Source organism: Uranotaenia lowii, chromosome 2, assembly GCF_029784155.1.
Source record: "Uranotaenia lowii strain MFRU-FL chromosome 2, ASM2978415v1, whole genome shotgun sequence".
Taxonomy (NCBI): domain Eukaryota; kingdom Metazoa; phylum Arthropoda; class Insecta; order Diptera; family Culicidae; genus Uranotaenia; species Uranotaenia lowii.
The window spans coordinates 180,512,573-180,531,815 of NC_073692.1; the positions used below are offsets into that span (position 1 = coordinate 180,512,573).

General features: G+C 36.2%; 1 protein-coding gene across 2 annotated transcripts in view; it reads right to left on the reverse strand.

Moving 5' to 3' along the window:
• Positions 1–225: 225 nt before the first annotated feature.
• The window catches only part of LOC129740931 (angiopoietin-2), a 614,877-nt gene continuing 595,859 nt past the window's right edge, over positions 226–19,243 (reverse strand). For both annotated transcript variants that reach the window (XM_055732577.1, XM_055732576.1), the window contains exons 5-8: positions 11,336–11,467; positions 11,006–11,193; positions 10,729–10,915; positions 226–1,824 (exon numbers count right to left, since the gene is read on the reverse strand). In XM_055732577.1, coding sequence (XP_055588552.1) covers positions 1,600–1,824; positions 10,729–10,915; positions 11,006–11,193; positions 11,336–11,467 — 732 coding nt within the window. In that variant the 3' untranslated portion in view covers positions 226–1,599. The remainder of the gene's footprint in view (positions 1,825–10,728; positions 10,916–11,005; positions 11,194–11,335; positions 11,468–19,243) is intronic.

The window sequence follows — 19,243 nt, forward strand, 5'->3', positions numbered from 1 at the left end:
GAGAAATTTCCGGCCAAGATAATTGGAATATGTTTCTTTGATTTTCACGGGTCTGGTTGGCGAATTTGATGTTTCTTTGAAGTCACAGTTTTACATACTTAGAATACACGCTATGTCTTAATGTACAGTAGAATGATGTGTACAGATGGTTTCATGAGATGTTCATGAATTTTCGAGTGCTACCGATGTAATGTTAATGATAAACGTTCGTTTCATTTTTCTATACGCTGAATGTTCCGTTTCTTTATCAAAATGAAATTTTGCGAGTTTATAATGGAACTCTAGCTACAATTGATGAAGATAAATGAGGGTTGTTTCTGACAAGCTAAACTTGAATGGGACAAAGCTTCAGTTCTGAGTGAGCTACGTAGTCGCTAGAGTTTAAAAAAAGGGTTTCGTTGACTGCATCCAAAATGTATCTCTATGAAGTAAATAGCACCTGACAGATTTTTTTTTTATTGATATTGAACTGTAAAAATTAAGCCAATTTAACTGCTGCTTGCATCTGTAAAGTTGAATTTTGTGATCCCCGCAAGTCAACCCTCACTCTATAGAATAATTAAACCAACGCATGTGAGCTAATGTTTTACCTAGAACAAAAAACAAAAAAATATCTAAATTAAAACAATCTCTTTCAGTTCGTCATCAGATAATATCTTCTCTTCGTCTGCGTATAAAGGCCAAAGTTTATATGTAGGTTAAGATAAGAAAAAAATATCGCTTGGTGCTTCTTTTTTGTTTTTTTTTACGTGAAAAAGGAGTACAAGCTGTCGCCGCCATTTTTTTAAGGGTGCGTTGTTGTTGTACTTTTGCGATTTTTTTCAATATACAAATCTGATTTGGAACCGGAATCCCTATTTCAGATGATTCCCTGTCGGCGCTTCATTATCGCAGTTTCCCAGACTAAGATTATGATCTTTTTTCTCGATATTTGCTAACAGCGCACACACGAGTGGCAATTTTTCTTCCCTATTTATGTATAGCTCTTTCGTACTTACACTCGTTCTCTTTCAATTAAATGTAATAAATTAAGCATAAAAATAAGAATACATTTACAACAAAGGATTTCAACCGTGGGATGGACGCAATGGATAGAAGACAGTTTTAGGCAGCGCACTTTAATGTACACTTTGCAAGCTTTAGAAATGGTCGATGAACCGATAGCCAGAGTTGCAATTTTGCCAACGTAGAATACCAAGCAAAATCTAAATCACAGAATTCACGTTAACGGAACGTTTCTCGTACAAAACTTCGAAAAGAAACTAATCTAACATTAACGACGTCAACCGTTACAGCAAATTGCAACCCTGACTACAGGGCGTTGATAGTGCACTTTTAACAAAGTTTTCTGAAGAAAAATGAATTTACATGGGTGTATGGCGGTGAAAATTGCGCTAAATCGTGTCGCGTTGAATTTTCGAGGGTATCGATGAAAATTTCAATGGAAAACAAAAACAAAAACAAAGGTTTGAATTGCGGGAAGAGGATTTGTACAAAAACTTGGATATATCCGTTGTTCGTTTTCTTTCTCTCTCTAAGCTCCCCGGAAGAGCTCAGCTTCCTCAGCAATCAGACGGAGTTTTCGAAGTTCCGCCGAAATTACGCCGTCGTCGATCCGGCCGTTTGCTGCTGCTGTTGCTGTTGTTGTTGCTGTTGCTGGGCTTGAGGTCCTCGAGGCTTGATCATCATGGTGGCCCGTTTGAGCGTGTAGTCCCATCCTCTCCAGCGGAACCAAACGATACCCTGCCGGGCGGTCAGATCCTGTGGGTCGTGCAGGTACAGGCCGTTCAGACCTCGGCCGCAACTCTTCCACCACCAGCCGCCCTGGGGGAGAAATGTAAGAAGAGAGAAAGGGTTAGTCGCGTTAGAATGAAGACTTAAAATATGTTTTTGTTTATCGATTCGAATATTCTATTTTGAATATTATTTTGAATTTTTTCGGCTTGGTACATCTTCGTGCCTAAAAATGAACACATTTTCAAATTTGATAGGAAATCTTAGAGAAACTTGAGATATCAAAGTAAGAAAGAACATAAACCGTAAATGTAATAAATTTCTCGAAAAAGATACAACGGCTCATCGGCAGGGACTTGAACCCGCAATTTCCGCTTCAGTACAACGGCCCGTTAGCCAATTACACCACGGTGAACGTAACGAAATAGGCTCCAGTATGCGCACATGTGGAGTTCCGTCGGTCGACCCCTGGATCTTCTATCGATGCCCATGTACGATACCACGGTGATATAGAAACAACAGAGAGATCAATAGTGAGCAAGGAACACATGGGAGATGGTATATGGATATCGATAAAAGATCCAGGGGTCGACCGACGAAATGAATCGAAACTCGGATCGAAGTCTTCGTAGATTGCGAGTCTACAAAACATCTGGCAATCCCGCCAGATTTCTCTACGAAAGAAATTCCGAATCTTCAACTCAAACGTCAAATCCGTATTGTTGTACGGATGTGAAAGTTGGTGCACAAATGGGGTGACGACGCGAAAACTGCAAATATTTGTGACTCGGTGCCTGCGGAGTATCATCCGCGCTTGGTGGCCTGGCCTTCTCACAGCACAGAAACTGCACTCATGAAAGTACATAGGTAATGATATTGCGCTCAACTTGGATAAAGAAGGAATTGTTATATTATTGATGACTGCCCAAGTATCCATAAGCATTAAGCCATAACCCTAAGGCTGTAGCACTAAAACTTCCTCTAAATGCTTAAATTAAGCTTTTATAATGTTTTAAATATTACATACATACATACATAGAAACAGGATAGAATATATGGCGTAAAATAATATGAGCCCATAGTCAATGTAGGCTTCAATGCATCTTGCATGCATTGTCTATGAAGTGGTGTGACCCGAACAGTACTTGAAGTACGGGTTTTTTCACCTACTTTATCAGCATCAAGAGTGGTCGAAATGGTAAAGGCGCAAGGAAAGATAAAGGCTGCTGCGGGATCTTCGGTTCGAGACTCACCAAAGGTTATTCATAATTCAATTATAGGTAATCACTTCTCATTTCATAGAACCCTTCATTAAGCAAGCAGTATCCTTCATTCAGCAGGTTGATTGATGTTGTAGATAATGCTTTTATTTTTTAATTTTTGTTCATTTTAATTAATCAAAGTATAATTTCCTATTTTGAATGTCCGTTTCACATCAATCATGATCAATCAATTAGATAATTAAAAGATGTTCTAAGTATGCTTTTATACGGCTGGTGAAAAATGACGTTTTGATGGTGCTCTAATTCAGCATTTGTATTGCTTATTAAAGGCTATGTTGTGATAGCATTTATTCAGCCTGCTATCTCGGCTTTTTAGCATTAATTCTGCATTATATAAGCATATAGTGCAAAACAAGCATTAATTCAGAGTTCTATATGGGAATATAGTGTTGCTTAAGGGCGATGTTTTAGTGCTTATGGTTACTTGGGTGATTTTGATATTAAATTTCCAAGTATAACTTTTCCTCGTCAGCTGTTAAAATGATCCAGTCATACCTTCATAGTCGTTCACAAACAGTTTTTTCAAACGATTTTTTTGAAAATCATTGGCTTTGGAGTTTCTCGAAGATCAATTCTTGGACCTTTATTTCTCTCGCTTTTCATAAACGACATCCCCAAAAACGGACATCCCCAAAAGACACATTCTTTGAAGGTGATTTAGTTTAGTCCGAACTGTTGCAACTTCTCCTTTCTGCCACCACACTAGACACCCATAGGCCAGAATTGGTCTAACTATTGTGGAGTAAATCCAGTGAATATGTTTGGGTTTGAGTCCCCAGTTTTTTCCGATTGCACGTCGGCATTGTCCGAAGGCCATGCATGCTTTTTTGATTCTGAATTCGATGTGATCAGACCAGTTTAATTTGGAGTCAAGAATGACACCCAAATATTTAACTTGATTAGACACGGTGATTTCGGAACCATAAAACAGCAGAGGGCGCACCCCGCGGGTGATACGTTTTTTAGTAAATAAAACAATATTAGTTTTTAGACAATACATGAGAACACCATCGTTCAACAGAGCGCAGAGCTTGTTGCATTATATCAAATATCTCGGCTTTGGAGTTTCTCGAAGATCAATTCTTGGACCTTTATTTCTCTCGCTTTTCATAAACGACCTTCCAACAGTTCACAACTGTACGTTCAATCAACCTTTTTCAGACGATGTTCAAGTATATCTCAGAAAAGTGACGTAAATCTTACTGAATTCCTTGCATAAAAAATGAAGATCTTGCAAAAATAAATGAAGGGTCCGCTTCTAACCACCTACCAAGCAATCCCTCCAAAACTCTCTTCTTTGGAAAACGGTTACCATTCTTAAATATATTACTATAAGTTCTCAATAATATGGTAAAGCAGTTTATCGGCTATGTTGAAAGCCTCGGTATAACTTTTGATCGGGATCTCTCCTGGAATCGTCAGGTAAATGCTCAATGGAACTAAACGAAAACTATTCAAGACATACTTCTATTTCCTCAAATACTTCTGAACTATTAGCCGCCACCCGTGGCTTAGAGGAGCCTTCAAGTCTTTTAAGCCATCGGTCATGAGATCGAATCCCGGGATCATTCTTTTAAAATCATGCAAATTTATCTCATACATATCTTTCTCATCTAACATCGCATTGCAGATCTGGAGAGTTCATTTGGAAGCTTAGGAATCGTTGTTTTTGCATAAATACATTCAAAAATTATATTTTAAAGTGATAACCATAAAAAATTCACCAGAAATTAATTGATTTTTGAAAGTTCACACTTATGATTCTGAATTTTTGATGGTTATCACTTTGAAACATAATTTTTGAATGAATTTATGAAAACACAACAATTCCTAAGCTTCCAAATGAACCCTTCATATCTGCAATACGATGTCAGATGAGGGAGATATGAATGAGATAAATTTGCACGTTTTTAAAAAAATTATCCCAAACTTTTGGCCGATACACCATACAAAGGGATGATCCCAAACTTTTAGACGATAACTTATGTGTCTATTTTGTCGGCTTTGAATATTTAATGCGATTTTTTGAAAATGTTCTAACTTTAGGTTACGTTTAAGGCCCAAAACTAAAACATTATATCTGGCCAAAATACCTTCGAAATAGGTTTTGCTTAATATCTTTCAAATGAGAGCTGAAGATTTTCAATATGTCCTAAGACGGCTGAGATATGAACGATCAAAATTTGCATGTTTTTTAGCGGGTGATCCCAAACTTTTGGCAGGCAGTGTACGCATGAAACTCAATTGAATGTTTTCGAAGATTTACCCCAAACTTTTGGCCGATACCATACTGAGGGATGATTCTAAACTTTTGTTCGATAACTTAAGGAATACAAATATTTTGCCCAAAATTGTACAAATGTGTTATGATAAATATGGAATAGAGATATGAGATTAACTGAAATTTTCAAATTTGGTTCACCCCATATTTTTTGGACCTATTTGTTTGATGAGGGCTTGGTTTTTAGGTCTTGACATGGAGCGGAGTGTACTCCGTCTTCGAAATTCATTAATTTATCTCAAGTCTTAATCATTCAAATGCCTGTTCATTAAGTTCTAATTAAAAAAATATATATTTCTAAGTATTTTGTGTAATAAATCCTAGAAAACTATAATATTTTCAGGGAATCATTTATTTAAATAGAAAATGATTTTTATATTCTATTCTGCAACTGAATTTCAGCATATTTTTCTTTGACCGATTTATTTTGGTGGTACTTAATGTATAATTAATAAATTAATATAAGATTATTTCCTTTTGCATTTTCTTTTATAAACGCTTATAAGTACGTTATACTTTCGTAAGCAAATTAAGTCCTCAGAATCAAAGGGGTATAAATACTGAAATGGGCAATATAGGGTTATTAATGCTAAACAATTTTGAATATTTTTAACTTTATTTGGTGGTTTTTAGTTTTTTTTCTGTTATTTTTTCAAACTCTTTTGTTCTACAGTGAGCGAAACAAGAGTATTAGCACTTTGTGATTTGCTTGTTAAAATTTAAATGATTGAAGATGTCAAAATTTTCTTCTACAATTTGTTCTAAATCGTTCAACGGATAAATCAAGCATAAGTATTTTTTGGAATGCGGCATAAGAATAGTACCACTTATGTTTTTCAGTAAAAATTAAGATTATTCCTTAAAGTTTACTGTATTAAAGTGAATAATAATGCTTCTACGACCAATTTGAATAGATAACTGCATTTTTACAAGTTTTCTAGTTCTAGTTCAAAGAATTTAAAGGGCTTTTTAAGTGATTTTCTCCTATTTCGCACGAAGGAATTTGATATTTGTGCTATAAAACTTTATCAAACTGAGTAGTTTCTTCATGAACATGACGTAAAATGATGAAACAAACGTTTTGTATTTGTTTTGAATCAGAAAATAAAACTGGTTGGAATTCAAGAATCGATTTTTTTTCAGTAAACATTTTTTTAAATTTCAAGCCGTTGATGGCAGCACTATCTTTCAGTTAATGCCAAATTATGTGTCAATATTGATTTTCCGATTGTATCTAGGCCCATTTTCCTCATTTAGAAATAGTTTTTTAACACATTTTTGTTGGAGTACACGCTGAAATAAGCTTTTTCAGATTTGCAAAAACTCATTAGCTCAACAATTTACCACTGCCAAAATTTCGGCTCATCTCCACTTCCGATTCTATTGCATTTATACCAATGATACTGCTAGCCATATACTCCGTCAAGTTCCATCGGAAAGTACAACATTATTCTGATCATCGGTCCAAGAAATACACTTTTTGTGAACTTGATGAAATTCTAATTGTTCGATTTAGTGATCTTAGAATTTCCGAGGCCACACAGTACCAAGTACTTATTTCCAGTACTAAATTATCCAGCACACACACATTTAACTGCAAGATAGTGCTGTCATCTACGACTTTAAACTGGAAAAATAGTGTTTGATTGATAAAAAACTAATATTTTTGAATGAGAAGCTTGTTTTTTTTTAATTCAAATTCTCCTAAAAATGCATGCGTAGAAGCATTATTTTAACACAGAAAACTTTAACTTTTTTTGCAGAAAAACGTAAATGGTACTACAGTAGTTTCTCGATTATATCACTGTTCGATTTTATCAATACTCGCCAAACTCACGCTCGATTTTATCACGGTTATTGTTTCGATTTTTTTTTAGAAATCATTCCGAAACCATTACCAAAACCTTAATTTTCTTTCAGAAGCATAGAGCGTCTATGTTTATGATATTTTTTATGATTTATGTTGTGGTTTATACTGCCGCTATTCGCAAGACTGTCCCATATGCATTTTCGTCATTTTTCAGTTTATCTCAAAAATCGTTCAAATACAGTTAGTTCTTCAATTTAAACTTAAAACTTTCATAACTTTGTTCTCAACATATATGAAAAAAATACCAAGTCATGTCTGTCCCATATGAAATATACCCGCAAAGCTGTCCCATATGTCAATTTATACAGAATGCTTCAAAATTGCTTCTCTAATTTACGTTAATTTTACAAATATTCATACAATGTGTGCGACAAAATAAGCATTCATTGAAATTGTGAAAATTAGACTAGATAAAACAGTACAGTAAAGTTAAAAATAACAATCGCCATAATTCTCACAAGCTAAGTTTAGCCTAATGGGTAAATTCCATCAAACTGTTTAATTTTAATTTCGCATGAAGCTTATTGAATTGTTCTTGGTAAAACATGGAAAATAGTCTGCTAAAAAGCCATATTTTTTAGTTTTTTGTCATGCTGTTACTTGCTGCTTGGACTTTCATAAAATCTATGAACAAAAATACGCGTACCTACCTGGTAGCACACGCTTAAGTCATATTAAATAGATTTTTCTCATCAAATATTTGCAGCCAAGAAACTTTGCTGTTTCTGATTCAGCATTAATTTAATTTAAAGGTAGTTATAGTCTTTCTAAAAAGATAATCGACCGAAAAACTTCAATTCTTACGATAAACTTTATTTATTTTTGACTATCTAACATGTCATAAACATCATTTCAAACTTATTTTTATCAGTAAACAACCAGTAAAGTGAATAATACAGCGCAGATAGAGAGAATTAAATGATCAACTGACAAAAGAAAAGCCAAATAGGGGACAGCTTCGCGGGTATATTTTTTCCGCATGCGAAATATACTCCCAAGGCTATCCCATCATTATTTTCTCCTCCGCATCAACAACTTCAAAATCAAAAACACATTGGACAAAATTCTACAACAATTATCTTAATATCTGTGAAGAAAGAAGTAGAAAGGGTAAAGTTTCAACCGAGAAATCCACGAAAGTTTATAAAAATCTTTAAAGCCGTTTTTCTCGGTTCGTTGTTTTTGCATATGTGACAGACTTGCTGGCAGCGGCAGTATAGGTGTTGAATAATTTGAAAATGCCATTGAACTGCTTATTTTGGCTGTTTAGTGTAACAATCGATTTTAAAAACACTTGTAATAATCGACATAAGTATTTTAACGTCACGATAATGCTAGTGTAGTTTTAAAAAAATGTGGGTGAATTTAAGCGTTTTTGAAAACAGATATGTGTCTCTGATTTATTTGTTTACTTTGTTTATTTGAAAGGGTGGCGTGCGCAATCCTGATTCGACAGCCTTTAGTATTGTCTGAATGGATTTTTTTTTTGTTTCGATTATAGTCGTTTTACCATTTTTATGGCATTCGCGACTTTATCAACGTTGCAGTTGGCGGATCGTTATTGAAAAACCATCCGGTACAACTGTGTTCGATGTTTACTCTTGGGCTCGAACTCGCGGACATCGGCTCAGGAGACAACAGACTTGCCAACTGAGCTATATCACAAGCCCACTGTCTGAATGGATAATCTTGGAAGATCAAAATGAAATTCTGCTAGCTTTGCCTTAAAATGTGTAAAAAAGACTAAGATTTCTGTTTTCTACATATGAAATATAAAGCATTATCTGCCCATAAAACAATTTCGAGAAACATACTTTTAAAGTCAAACTTAGCAAATTTCAAAATATTTTTTGAAAAGTTAAACTTTTTAGTTAATCAAATGTGTGAAGATTAAAATATTGAAATTTTAAATTTGCAGAAGAATTTTTTATTGATGCATTATTCTTTAAATCTTTTTCAAATTAACATAAGAGATAACGACTATTAAATTCCCATAAAAACCTAATTATTCACTTTAATTAGATGTAGACTTTAATTAGATGGATATTCTTCATAATTTAGTTTCAAGAAAATATCTTGAACTTGCTAAAAAGAAGATTGATTTGAACTGAAATCGATCCTTTGTGTTTAGTAATCTCTGATAATTACATCTTATGATCAAAATTTATTGTTTCAAATCATTTCCACCATTGCAAATATTATATATTATTGATTAAAGACAATAAAAATAATTTTATCCACTTTCATTTTTAGTTTCACCAAATTCACGGTTTCGCCAGATTCACGGCGAAATTTTTTTCGACCGTGATAAAATCGAAAAACTACTGTACATATTCTTATTTCGCACCTTTTTTCACATTTTTGGTCCTCAATGACAACTGCTTCATTCAAAAAAAGTAAACTCATGCTAGATTTATTCAAATTGTAAAAAAAAATTTTGGCAGTTTTCAATTATTCATATTTGACCAAACAAAAAACATAGTGGTACTTTTCTTGTTTTGCTCACTGTATTGAAAACTACTTTTCGAAAAATGTACGGAAAATTGCGCTACAAGAAAACTTTTACGCGTGTTTCCTCGAATGTAGGTTTTATGCACTTGTACCCCTTTGGGTCTGATGTTCTCAAATTTATTTTCTCTCTAAAATTTTGGTTAACTTACGGATAGACCAACCCCTGTTTTGCAAATAGCACATACTATCTAATTCTCGGTTGATTAATTGCTTTTGGAAGGATTTGATTTATCCTTTAGTTTTTTGTTTATTTCTTTCTTAATCTTTAAACGTGGTGAGAAACTTAATTTTCTAACAAAAACTGAGCAAACTAATTACTGATAAGCCTTTTATGCTAGAAACTGCTTGCAATAGTTAGAATTCTGTCTTTTTAGTTTTTAATTTACAAGTTTAACTCAAGGTTACCAGAATTTTTTCCGAGCTGGGGAAATCTGGGCTATTTGATTTCAAATCCTGGCAAAATCCGGGCAGTTGATTATAAAATTTTCTTACAAAAAAAACGGGAAATATCAGGAAAAATACCCAGAGATTATAGATTATTATTCAAGCAAAAAAAAAATAAAACACATGAAGCATTATGTTTTTTTAAAAACACATCAGTACAGTTTAATTGCTTTATGATTCCATAAAATCGTTCATGTTTATTTTGACAATGATCCAAAATTTTCGTTTTCTTCGAAAAAAAAAATAGTCACTCGATTTGAGTAGGTATTTAACCGTTTTTGCAAATGAGGTAAAAAAACCGTTAAAAATCGTAAAAAGGTCGCGAAATTTATAGTTTTGTAAAGTTTTGGAACGTTAAATATGATTCCTAAGCAGTGTTCAGCTACGGGAGTTTTCTGGTAACCCAAAAAGACATGTCCGTGGAGACTCGAAGTTGGTTCGGGCTGGTGAAGGAATCCTATGAACGATTAGTTTACTGGTTCTTATTCTGTGCTGCTTTTTCATTATTCTATTCATACATTCATACAAGATGTGACTAATCCGAAAATCCAATCAATGCTGCTCATTTTATCTCCCCAAAATATATATTTAAATTGATTAATTACCTTAAGCATACTGGCACAATTGAGCGAGCTCCGATCGTTGTCCCGGTTGTACGTCGAGAATGGACTGTTGTTGGATCCGTACCAGGGATCGTTCAACGAATCTCCAGCATTTCCCTCGTAGCCGTCGATTTCCAGCTTATAGTAGTCCTGCTCGGAGTGAATCTTGAAGTGCGAATATTGCGCGTACCTGTTCGATAGCAAAAACAAAATTCCGGAAAACAATCCATCAATCAATGTGAACGTCAACTTCATAGATCTCCTTTCCCCCTTCAAGTACCTTTTGTTTCCCTCGAAATCTTCCAGCTCAACCCGCAGCGAATAATCTTCATTGTTCGTCAGCATGTAGATGTTTTCGTTACCGAGCCAGAATTCCTTGGCCGGATCTCCGAAACCGTTCTTGTAGTCGGCCCAGTCGCGGTTGAAGTTCTCACGTGGCTCCCCGAAGTCGTCACGCCGCTGAATGACCTGTCAAGATTTTGTTTTTTAATTGAGGAACAATCGTTAATTCGGCAATATCTCAAATGCGAATTGAATAAGAAGAGATAGAAAACATAAAGTTTTTCGGACTCAGACAGTAAAATAAAAACGAAGAAATCAAACTAATTACAGTCCATCCGCCGTCGGCAATTTCCTGCTCGCAGAAGACCTTCAGGAACCAGTACGTCGTGCCGCGGATCTGCAGATAGTAGACTCCCGATTGGCGCATTCCGGCGTTCATCATATCGGCACAGGAGAAACCCTGAAATGGTGCGACGGATCATCGGCAGGCGACAGGCAGAGATAATGAAAGCGATTATTTTTTGTGGTATAAACGTATTTAATAAACGATTCAGATTTGGCTAATGGAGGTGATCTTGGTGAGGTCTTCGGTTATCTGTAATGTCGTACTGTATTTGGTCTTAGAGAGACATAAAACTGATTTATGGTCTTCGATATTACGCTTGACATGTGCCGAAGATATCGTGTGATTTGTGCTGCTATTAAAATCCTGAAAACAAGCGCAGAAAAAGCTTATAATGTTTAAGGAAATAAGTCCTCTAATATGTGTTGTGATAAGTCCTAAAGGGGTTCTTAGAATCCAAATGAATAGTTTCCTCTTACATTCATAGACTTTATTTTTAAATAAAAAAAAGTAATAAACATATTTAAGATATGTCAATGAACTGTATAGAAACATGACCGACTAGTAATAACAGTTCAAATCATAGAATACAAGATATTACGAAAAAGGGGTTGGGGTAAAAATTAATCTAATAACATAACAAATTTGACTAAGAAAGAACTCAAACTCGGTTTTGACTTCCAAGACAGTTACAAAATCTGTTTAAAACTCTTTATAAAAATCTCAGTTTATCAAGACTCTTCTTAAGGGTGTTTTTTGAGTTTAATGAAGCAATTACAACATTTCTAAAATTTAAATCATTCTTAACAAAAAAAAAACTTTGATGCAATATCGATTGACTGCCAAAGAATCTCAAAAAGCTATTTTTAAGATAGAGAAGGTTTTCTTTAGTTATAATTAAAATTTTGAATCTTGCATGCAATCTTGTATGCAATGTTGGGTTTGCACTCAACTATGTGTATGCAAGTTTTCATTGTCTCCTGCCTTGCACCCAAACTCCCATGTATTGTTTCAAATTTGCACAACCCTTGGAAAGTTTAGGAACAGCCAGGAGATTCGAGCCTCGGCCTGCCGGTTGAGAGGCGCGCACGCTATCACAGTACCGTACCTGATGTATTGAATCAGGACTTCAGAACTCCAATAAAGGCTTTCCGGTCAGGCAAATTGAGGCAGGAATAACTGTTTGTATAACTCATTAGATAGTTATAAGTTTTTTTTTTCTCGAAACGACAATAACGAAGATTTCGATATCAAAGCAATATCTGAATAAGATAATAATAAAGGGCGAACACGAAATTATTGCGACACCGAATATGTCATGCAGTTTTCGTACAATGTTTAGAATCAAACCAAAATTTCAGGGTAGTTTTATACATACATTTACTTCAAAAATCAAAAGAAAAATTAGTCGATGGAGCCTTGAGTGCAAAATTGAACGCATTTCCGCTCGATGTCCTCCATTAAAGTCTTTACAGTGTCAGTTTTCAGTTTTTTTTTCATTTTCTTAACATGTTCTTCTCGTCTTTGAATTCTTACTCTTCCGAAGTTCCCGCTATATTATTGCCCAGTACTGTTCCTCCGGACACAGTTCCGGACGGTTTGATAGATTCATGTCCTGTGGAACAAAATGGACAGAATGCGCCTCATACCATTCCAGGACAATTTTAGAATAGTGGCAGGATGCCAAATCTGGCCAAAATAGCGGAGCTTCGTCGTGCTGCTGCAAGAACGGCAAACGGCGCTTCTCGAGGCACTCAGATTTGTAGATCTCGCCATTTACTGTGCCCTTTGTCACGAAAAGCTCACTCATCAGTCCGCAAGAGCAGATGGCCTGCCATAAGAGATATTTGGAGGCGAACTTCGTCAAATTCTTCTTCTTAAATTTGTCGTCAACATCGAACTTGCTCTTGCCGGGGATTAACTCCAACCACGGAATTTGCTTAAAATCGGCATATTTTGTCAGCATCTTCTCGTAGAGCTTCCGTGCCCGAGTTTTAGCCGTCGATTGTTGCCACTCATCGGGATTTGCGAAGTTCCTTCTGGATTCCAATCTAGCGCCTCTCTGCAAATCTCGTTTTAATCTTTTCGCAGCGTGTGCCCAATCCATCTCCACTTATGTTCCCGAATCTCGATTTCTAGCGCCCTTTGATGGCACCGGCGATGTAGTTCCTCATTCGAGATCCAGTTGCCAGGCCATCAAGCGCGGATGATATTCCGCAGGCAGCGGTTTACATATACTTGCAGTTCCCGCGTCGTCACCGCATATGTGCACCAAGTCTCGCACCCGTACAACAATACAGATTTGACGTTTGAGTTGAAGATTCGGATTTTCGTTCGTAGAGAGATCTGGCGTGACCGCCAGATGTTTCGGAAACTCGCAAATGCAAAACGGGCCTTTCTGATCCGGGTTTCGATGTCTTTCCTGGTACCATCATCAAGCGTTATCTGGCTACCAAGATACTGGAAGCACTCCACTTTCTCAACCTGTTGCCCAGCTACCATGAAACTGGAGTGATTTCCTGTGTTGATTGGTCTTTCCGACATTGACTTTGAGACCTGCTGCCTTGGAACTATTGGTAAGGTCGTCGAGTTTGCTACACAATACTTGATGCACTTTAAATTTTCTTCGGAACACGTCGAAGCAGAAAAGCGATTTAAAGATTTTAGAATGTCGATGAAGCCCCGTAATTGTTCAGGCGAATTAGAACGTAGAGCTGTAAGTTCTGGTTTCGTATTCCGCGGGGTCATTCGCGTAGAGCTATGGCCTCCATCAGTTCGGGGCAGTCAATTCTTAATATGAGAGGGTCCGCGACAACTAGAGCACGAGTAGTTTTTCGGCGAACTCGAACGTATCAAAGTCAATGAGACGGCAGCTTTCAGCTCCGTTGTGGTAGAAGGGGCATCAAGAGCTGAAGTGTATCCGAGAATAAAACGAACTACACAACAATAGAGACTCTTCATGCAATATATGTCTTTGAAGTCTTTGGCCGTACGAAACAAGAATCCAAGGCTTCGAGAAGTTTTGTCGACAACATAGTTCGTATGAATCTTGAACTCAAGCCGCTAGTCGAGAATAACGCTCAGATCTTTAATGTGGTTCACCCAGATGATGGTTTCGTCTCTGAGGATATGCAAAAGCCGTAAATTTCTGTTGCAGGAAGTTGATGTCGTCTGGGCCGTTTATGGTGTGAAAAAATTCAGGTCATCGGCATATGCGAGCTTTGTGCCACCGAGGAGCGAGAATAAATCATTAAAATAGATTACGAAAATGATCGGTCCCAAATGACTTCCTTGGGGCACTCTTGAAGAGGCAACGAACTGTCTAGTAAAGGATTTCACCAGCACGAACGGATAACTTTCGTCCCATTAAGTAGCTCCGGAACCAATCCAATTGGCAACCACAGAAGCCTAAACGTTCGAGCTTTGCAATTGCAATATCGTGGTCCACCTTATCGAACGCCGCAGAGATATCTGTGTAAAATGCGTCAGTTTGAGTTTTCTTGGCAAAGCTATCAAGAATCAAGAAGCAAGTTTTGGATCCAGTTTTCTGGAGAAAACTGGATCCAAAACAATCAGTTCAAACAGTTTGGCGATCGCGCATAGAGCGAAGATTCCGCGGTAGTTGCTCACATGTCTTCTATCTCCCTTTTTGTATGCTTCTTTCCGCAATGAGGGAAAGATTGCGCAGTCCAGCGATGATTGAAAGATGTTCCTGATGGGTGTGAGCAGAGATGGCATAAAAAGCTTAAAAAAATTAGCCGGTATATCGTCCAGGCCCGTATAAGATGGTTTTTTTTTAGCCTAGCTGTCGCTTACGCTTTATACTTTCCCGGATAAGTAGGCTGGAGGATCTCATTGCCGCATTCGAACTCAGGGCTGGGACGGCTGAAGACGCTGCATGGCTGAAAACAGCGCGACTGAGTCTAGGGGCTTTGAGGCCTCCCACGCACAATTTTGTTGCGTCCCAGCGGATCCTCCCACAGCACGAAAACGGTCAAGAGATAAACAGCAGAGAGCTAGGTCTCGTCGTCGTTGTCAGTTGGAATGAGAACCATCAACTTTCAAACCACTAAGAGGGTCTACCTTAAGGACACCGGTACGGTTATGGACCGACCCGTGCCAAAAACTATCGGTGAGGTAGCTTTGACAGTTGACTGGGAGAGTTGTTGTTGGGACAGGAATCTGAGGCCAACGGTTGCAGTTTTTTCGCTGATCCACAAATTAACGGAACTGCATCCCCGTGAGTCAGATCGTTGTGTTCAGTGCGGCATCTTTGAAAGAAGGATCCTTCATGTTGGACATTTTGACGAAAAGACAAAGATTCGAACAAATTCCAATAAGAGCCGCAAAGATTTATTTTGTTCAGTACACACTAAGATTGCAAATTTTCCCATCGGGATAATGACTCTCCGAACCACAGAGAAGTTGCTTAAATTGTCCGAAGTTCGTATGGGAATCCTCCCAAATCCCGGGACGCTTCATCTCTCCTGAAATCTGGGACAACATTTTTATGAATGCACCGTCCCGTATCACGGGAAAACCTAATCCACCTTCAGCTGTCAACCGTTTTCTGTCGCGTTTTTCATAGTTTATCCTTTTCTATCATATGCGTGATATACTGTATAGTATCTGCTCGGGCGGTAAATTAACAGTCGTTTTGTTGGCGGAAGTTGCTGAATGTTTAGCAGGAAGTTTATTGCTATGGATCCACTGACGAATTGGATTAAAATCCGTGTGCATCATCCGGATCAGATTGTGAGTAATTTCAAAGAATACAATTAAACTTCATTGTTGATTTGATTCGCAAAGTTCATTATTGCAGCTTTCGAAAATGAGGCTGATTTTGGATGCATTTGGGATTTATTTTAAAAATAAAAACGAAATAAAAAGCGAGGGAAAAGATTTCTCAATTAACTGAAAATCTCGGGAGAACGCTTTTTCGAACTCACAGGTCGATTTGACAGTTGTTTTCTTGAGTACTTTTTCTGTCCCGAGATTTGTCCTGTAATTTCAGCTGTTGAAAATACAGGACAAAATCGTCCCGATCACAGGAGAAAAGATTAAGTGTGTATTGTATCCACGTTAGACGACAGCTTATAGATTAATCTGGTCCAATGATCACCGCTTCTCAGAACCGCGCGAAGAAAAAAACAATCCGTTCGGTGCACGGAAACATTAACGGGTGTTTTCGGGACGGAAGAACGTTTTCCGGGAGATCCTTCACTATTCCCGACTCCGCGGACCAATTAACGTTGGTCAGTACAAATTTCGAGACTAAATTCAACGAAAATCGCGAAAGCAACCTAGCATACAGTAGTAGTTAAAAAGAACGATGATCCTTAATAGAGATGTACCGAATAGTGGTATTCGGCGAACGGCCGAATACCGAATAGTGACCTTTTCAACTATTCGGCCAAACGAATATTCGGCCGAATATTCGGTCGAATATTCTGTTGAGTTTTCAATAGAAATACTTCTATTTCTACTGCTATTTCCAATAAAAATCTTCTATTTCTGCCATCTTAATGTCCCTCGTGTTTTTAAGTCGATTATTTACAACCCGATGTATCAGATATTTTTTTAAGTAGAGGTCTTTTTGATTTTCAAAATGTCACGCATAGCTGAAAGGACATCAGATGACTTGTCGTTTCTAGAACGTTTATCACAACAGAGATTGGATTCCAGTCCAATCTGGGACAAAACTTGTCAAAACTTGTCGATTTTGAACCATCGGTATAGTGAGTTCGTAATGGCATAACTCGAAACATTGATGTATCAAAATTATAAATTTTGTCTTCCAAAATTTGGTATAAACACGTACAATTACAGGCTGCTTAACATGCTGAATAATGTGACTATTAACAAAATTTCTTCTAAAAATCTTAAGTTTTAATATGACCAATGAATTGTGGTTGAAATTGCGATCATTTCTTGATAAACACATGTAGTAGAGAAGCTAAACAAAATAGTGCAATTTTTTTGAACAAACCTATATTGTTTTTTTACAGATTAGTGTTTGAGTTAATCTTCCGGGCTGCGCCGGGAAAAATTTCACATATCACACGAATGCTTTTAACTTCCTTAAACATGTCCAAAAGAAAAATCGTGCGAATACTTGCGAACTCGAACTATTTTTAATTTTGAAATCTAAAAATTTGAGCGATTTTTGTCCCTAATTTTGTTTCAGATAGCGGAGCATGCCATGCATTTACTTTGTGTTATACAAACGTTTTTATTGCGATTTATTTGTTTGTTTAAAAATAGGTATTTTTCATCATTTCTGATAGTTGATTGGCTGGTTTGCTTCGAATTTGCTTGAAAACAAACATTTTATAAGGGTGAAGTGAGAGACCCAAAAGGACCAAAATTAAGAAATTTGAAATTTTGGTTAAAAATGAGTTGTGTATACTTGAAAACATCGAAAAAAAGATTTTTAATCATTTTTAAGAGAAAAACAGGTTTTGGCCAACTTTTTCCATAGAGTACTCCTATGTACAGCGTTAAAATCTATCTAAGGTAAAAAAAAGATGTTCTTTTTGAACTCTTAAGACATGTTTTTGGACGCATAAACCGACACTTCTTAAAGAGGAATTTGCGTTTTCATTTAGTTTAAATTAGTAAATTATGTGAATGAAACCGGGCAAAATCCGAAGAACGCATCCTGATGGGAGCTACAAAAAAAAATGTTATGGCAGTTCAAAGTTTCACATTAGATTTTAAAGGATCAGCTTAAGTCATAATGCCTTTGAGTGTTAGCCGATAACGTGCAGCCAAAATACAATTTTTGAACTGCTATCCCTAAAAAATGAGTTTTTATCGTTCTTTATATCTTAAATTTACAAATTTCAACTGAACTTAGTAAATTTTCCTTTTGATTTATGAAATTTTTTGAAACCTTTAAATAAAAAAACACGAACTGTAATCTCATTTGAAAAATCTTAAACAAATAAAAAAAAAAACAAACACACACATATAGGACCTCAGTGAAACATTCATGCTTTTTTGAAGAGATCTAAATTCTACTTAACCCTTTAATGCATGGCTTTTTAAAAATGAGAATAGCAGTTATTGAATCAGTGAAATAATATCATTTTAATTCGATTAACACAACAAAACAGGTTGGAAGTCGTTATTTTGAGAATTATAAAACTTATGGCCCATCGAAGTTGAAAAATATTTTTTTAAATTCTTAATTCATTTCAATACGATTTTGTAAATTTCTTCCAAACCTTGTAAATTGGGTGCAAGATGGTGTTTGTGATTGATTGAGATTAAAAAATAAGTTAGAATTCGGAAATCTGAAGAAAAAACAGCAATTTTCCAAAAACTATTTTTTTCAAAAAAATAAATAAATTTGATTTTTTTTTTCGCATACTTTGTAAGATATCTCCCACATATATTGAAACATCGTAATGAAAATATCATGAGCTTATTTATTTTAACCTCTAGAATATTTTTTTGTGAATACATCACTCAAAAATATCCACATGTTTCCGAGAAATTTGGATTTTTATTAGTGTTGTTTTAAAACAACACAATGCATTAAAGGGTTAAGACTAAAGCGTACATCTAGCATCGTACTAATGCTAACACCACCAGCCCACAAGAAGAGTACTATGTATGCCGTGACCGAGACGCGATCTCATGACTCCTGGCTTAGAAGATTTAATCGCTATCCTCTAGGCCACGGTCGGCGGCTTTAACCGTTTAAATATAAGTTTACTTGGATGAAAAAGGATAAATTTTGGCCCCAGGCATTTTTAAATTGAAAAAAAAACTTAAACCATTGTTCAACGCTATTCATTTCGTAGAGAAATGAATCCAACTGTGTAAATTGAAATTTCAAGGACTAGACAAGATAAAAATCAATGTTGAAAAACATTCGAAAAAATG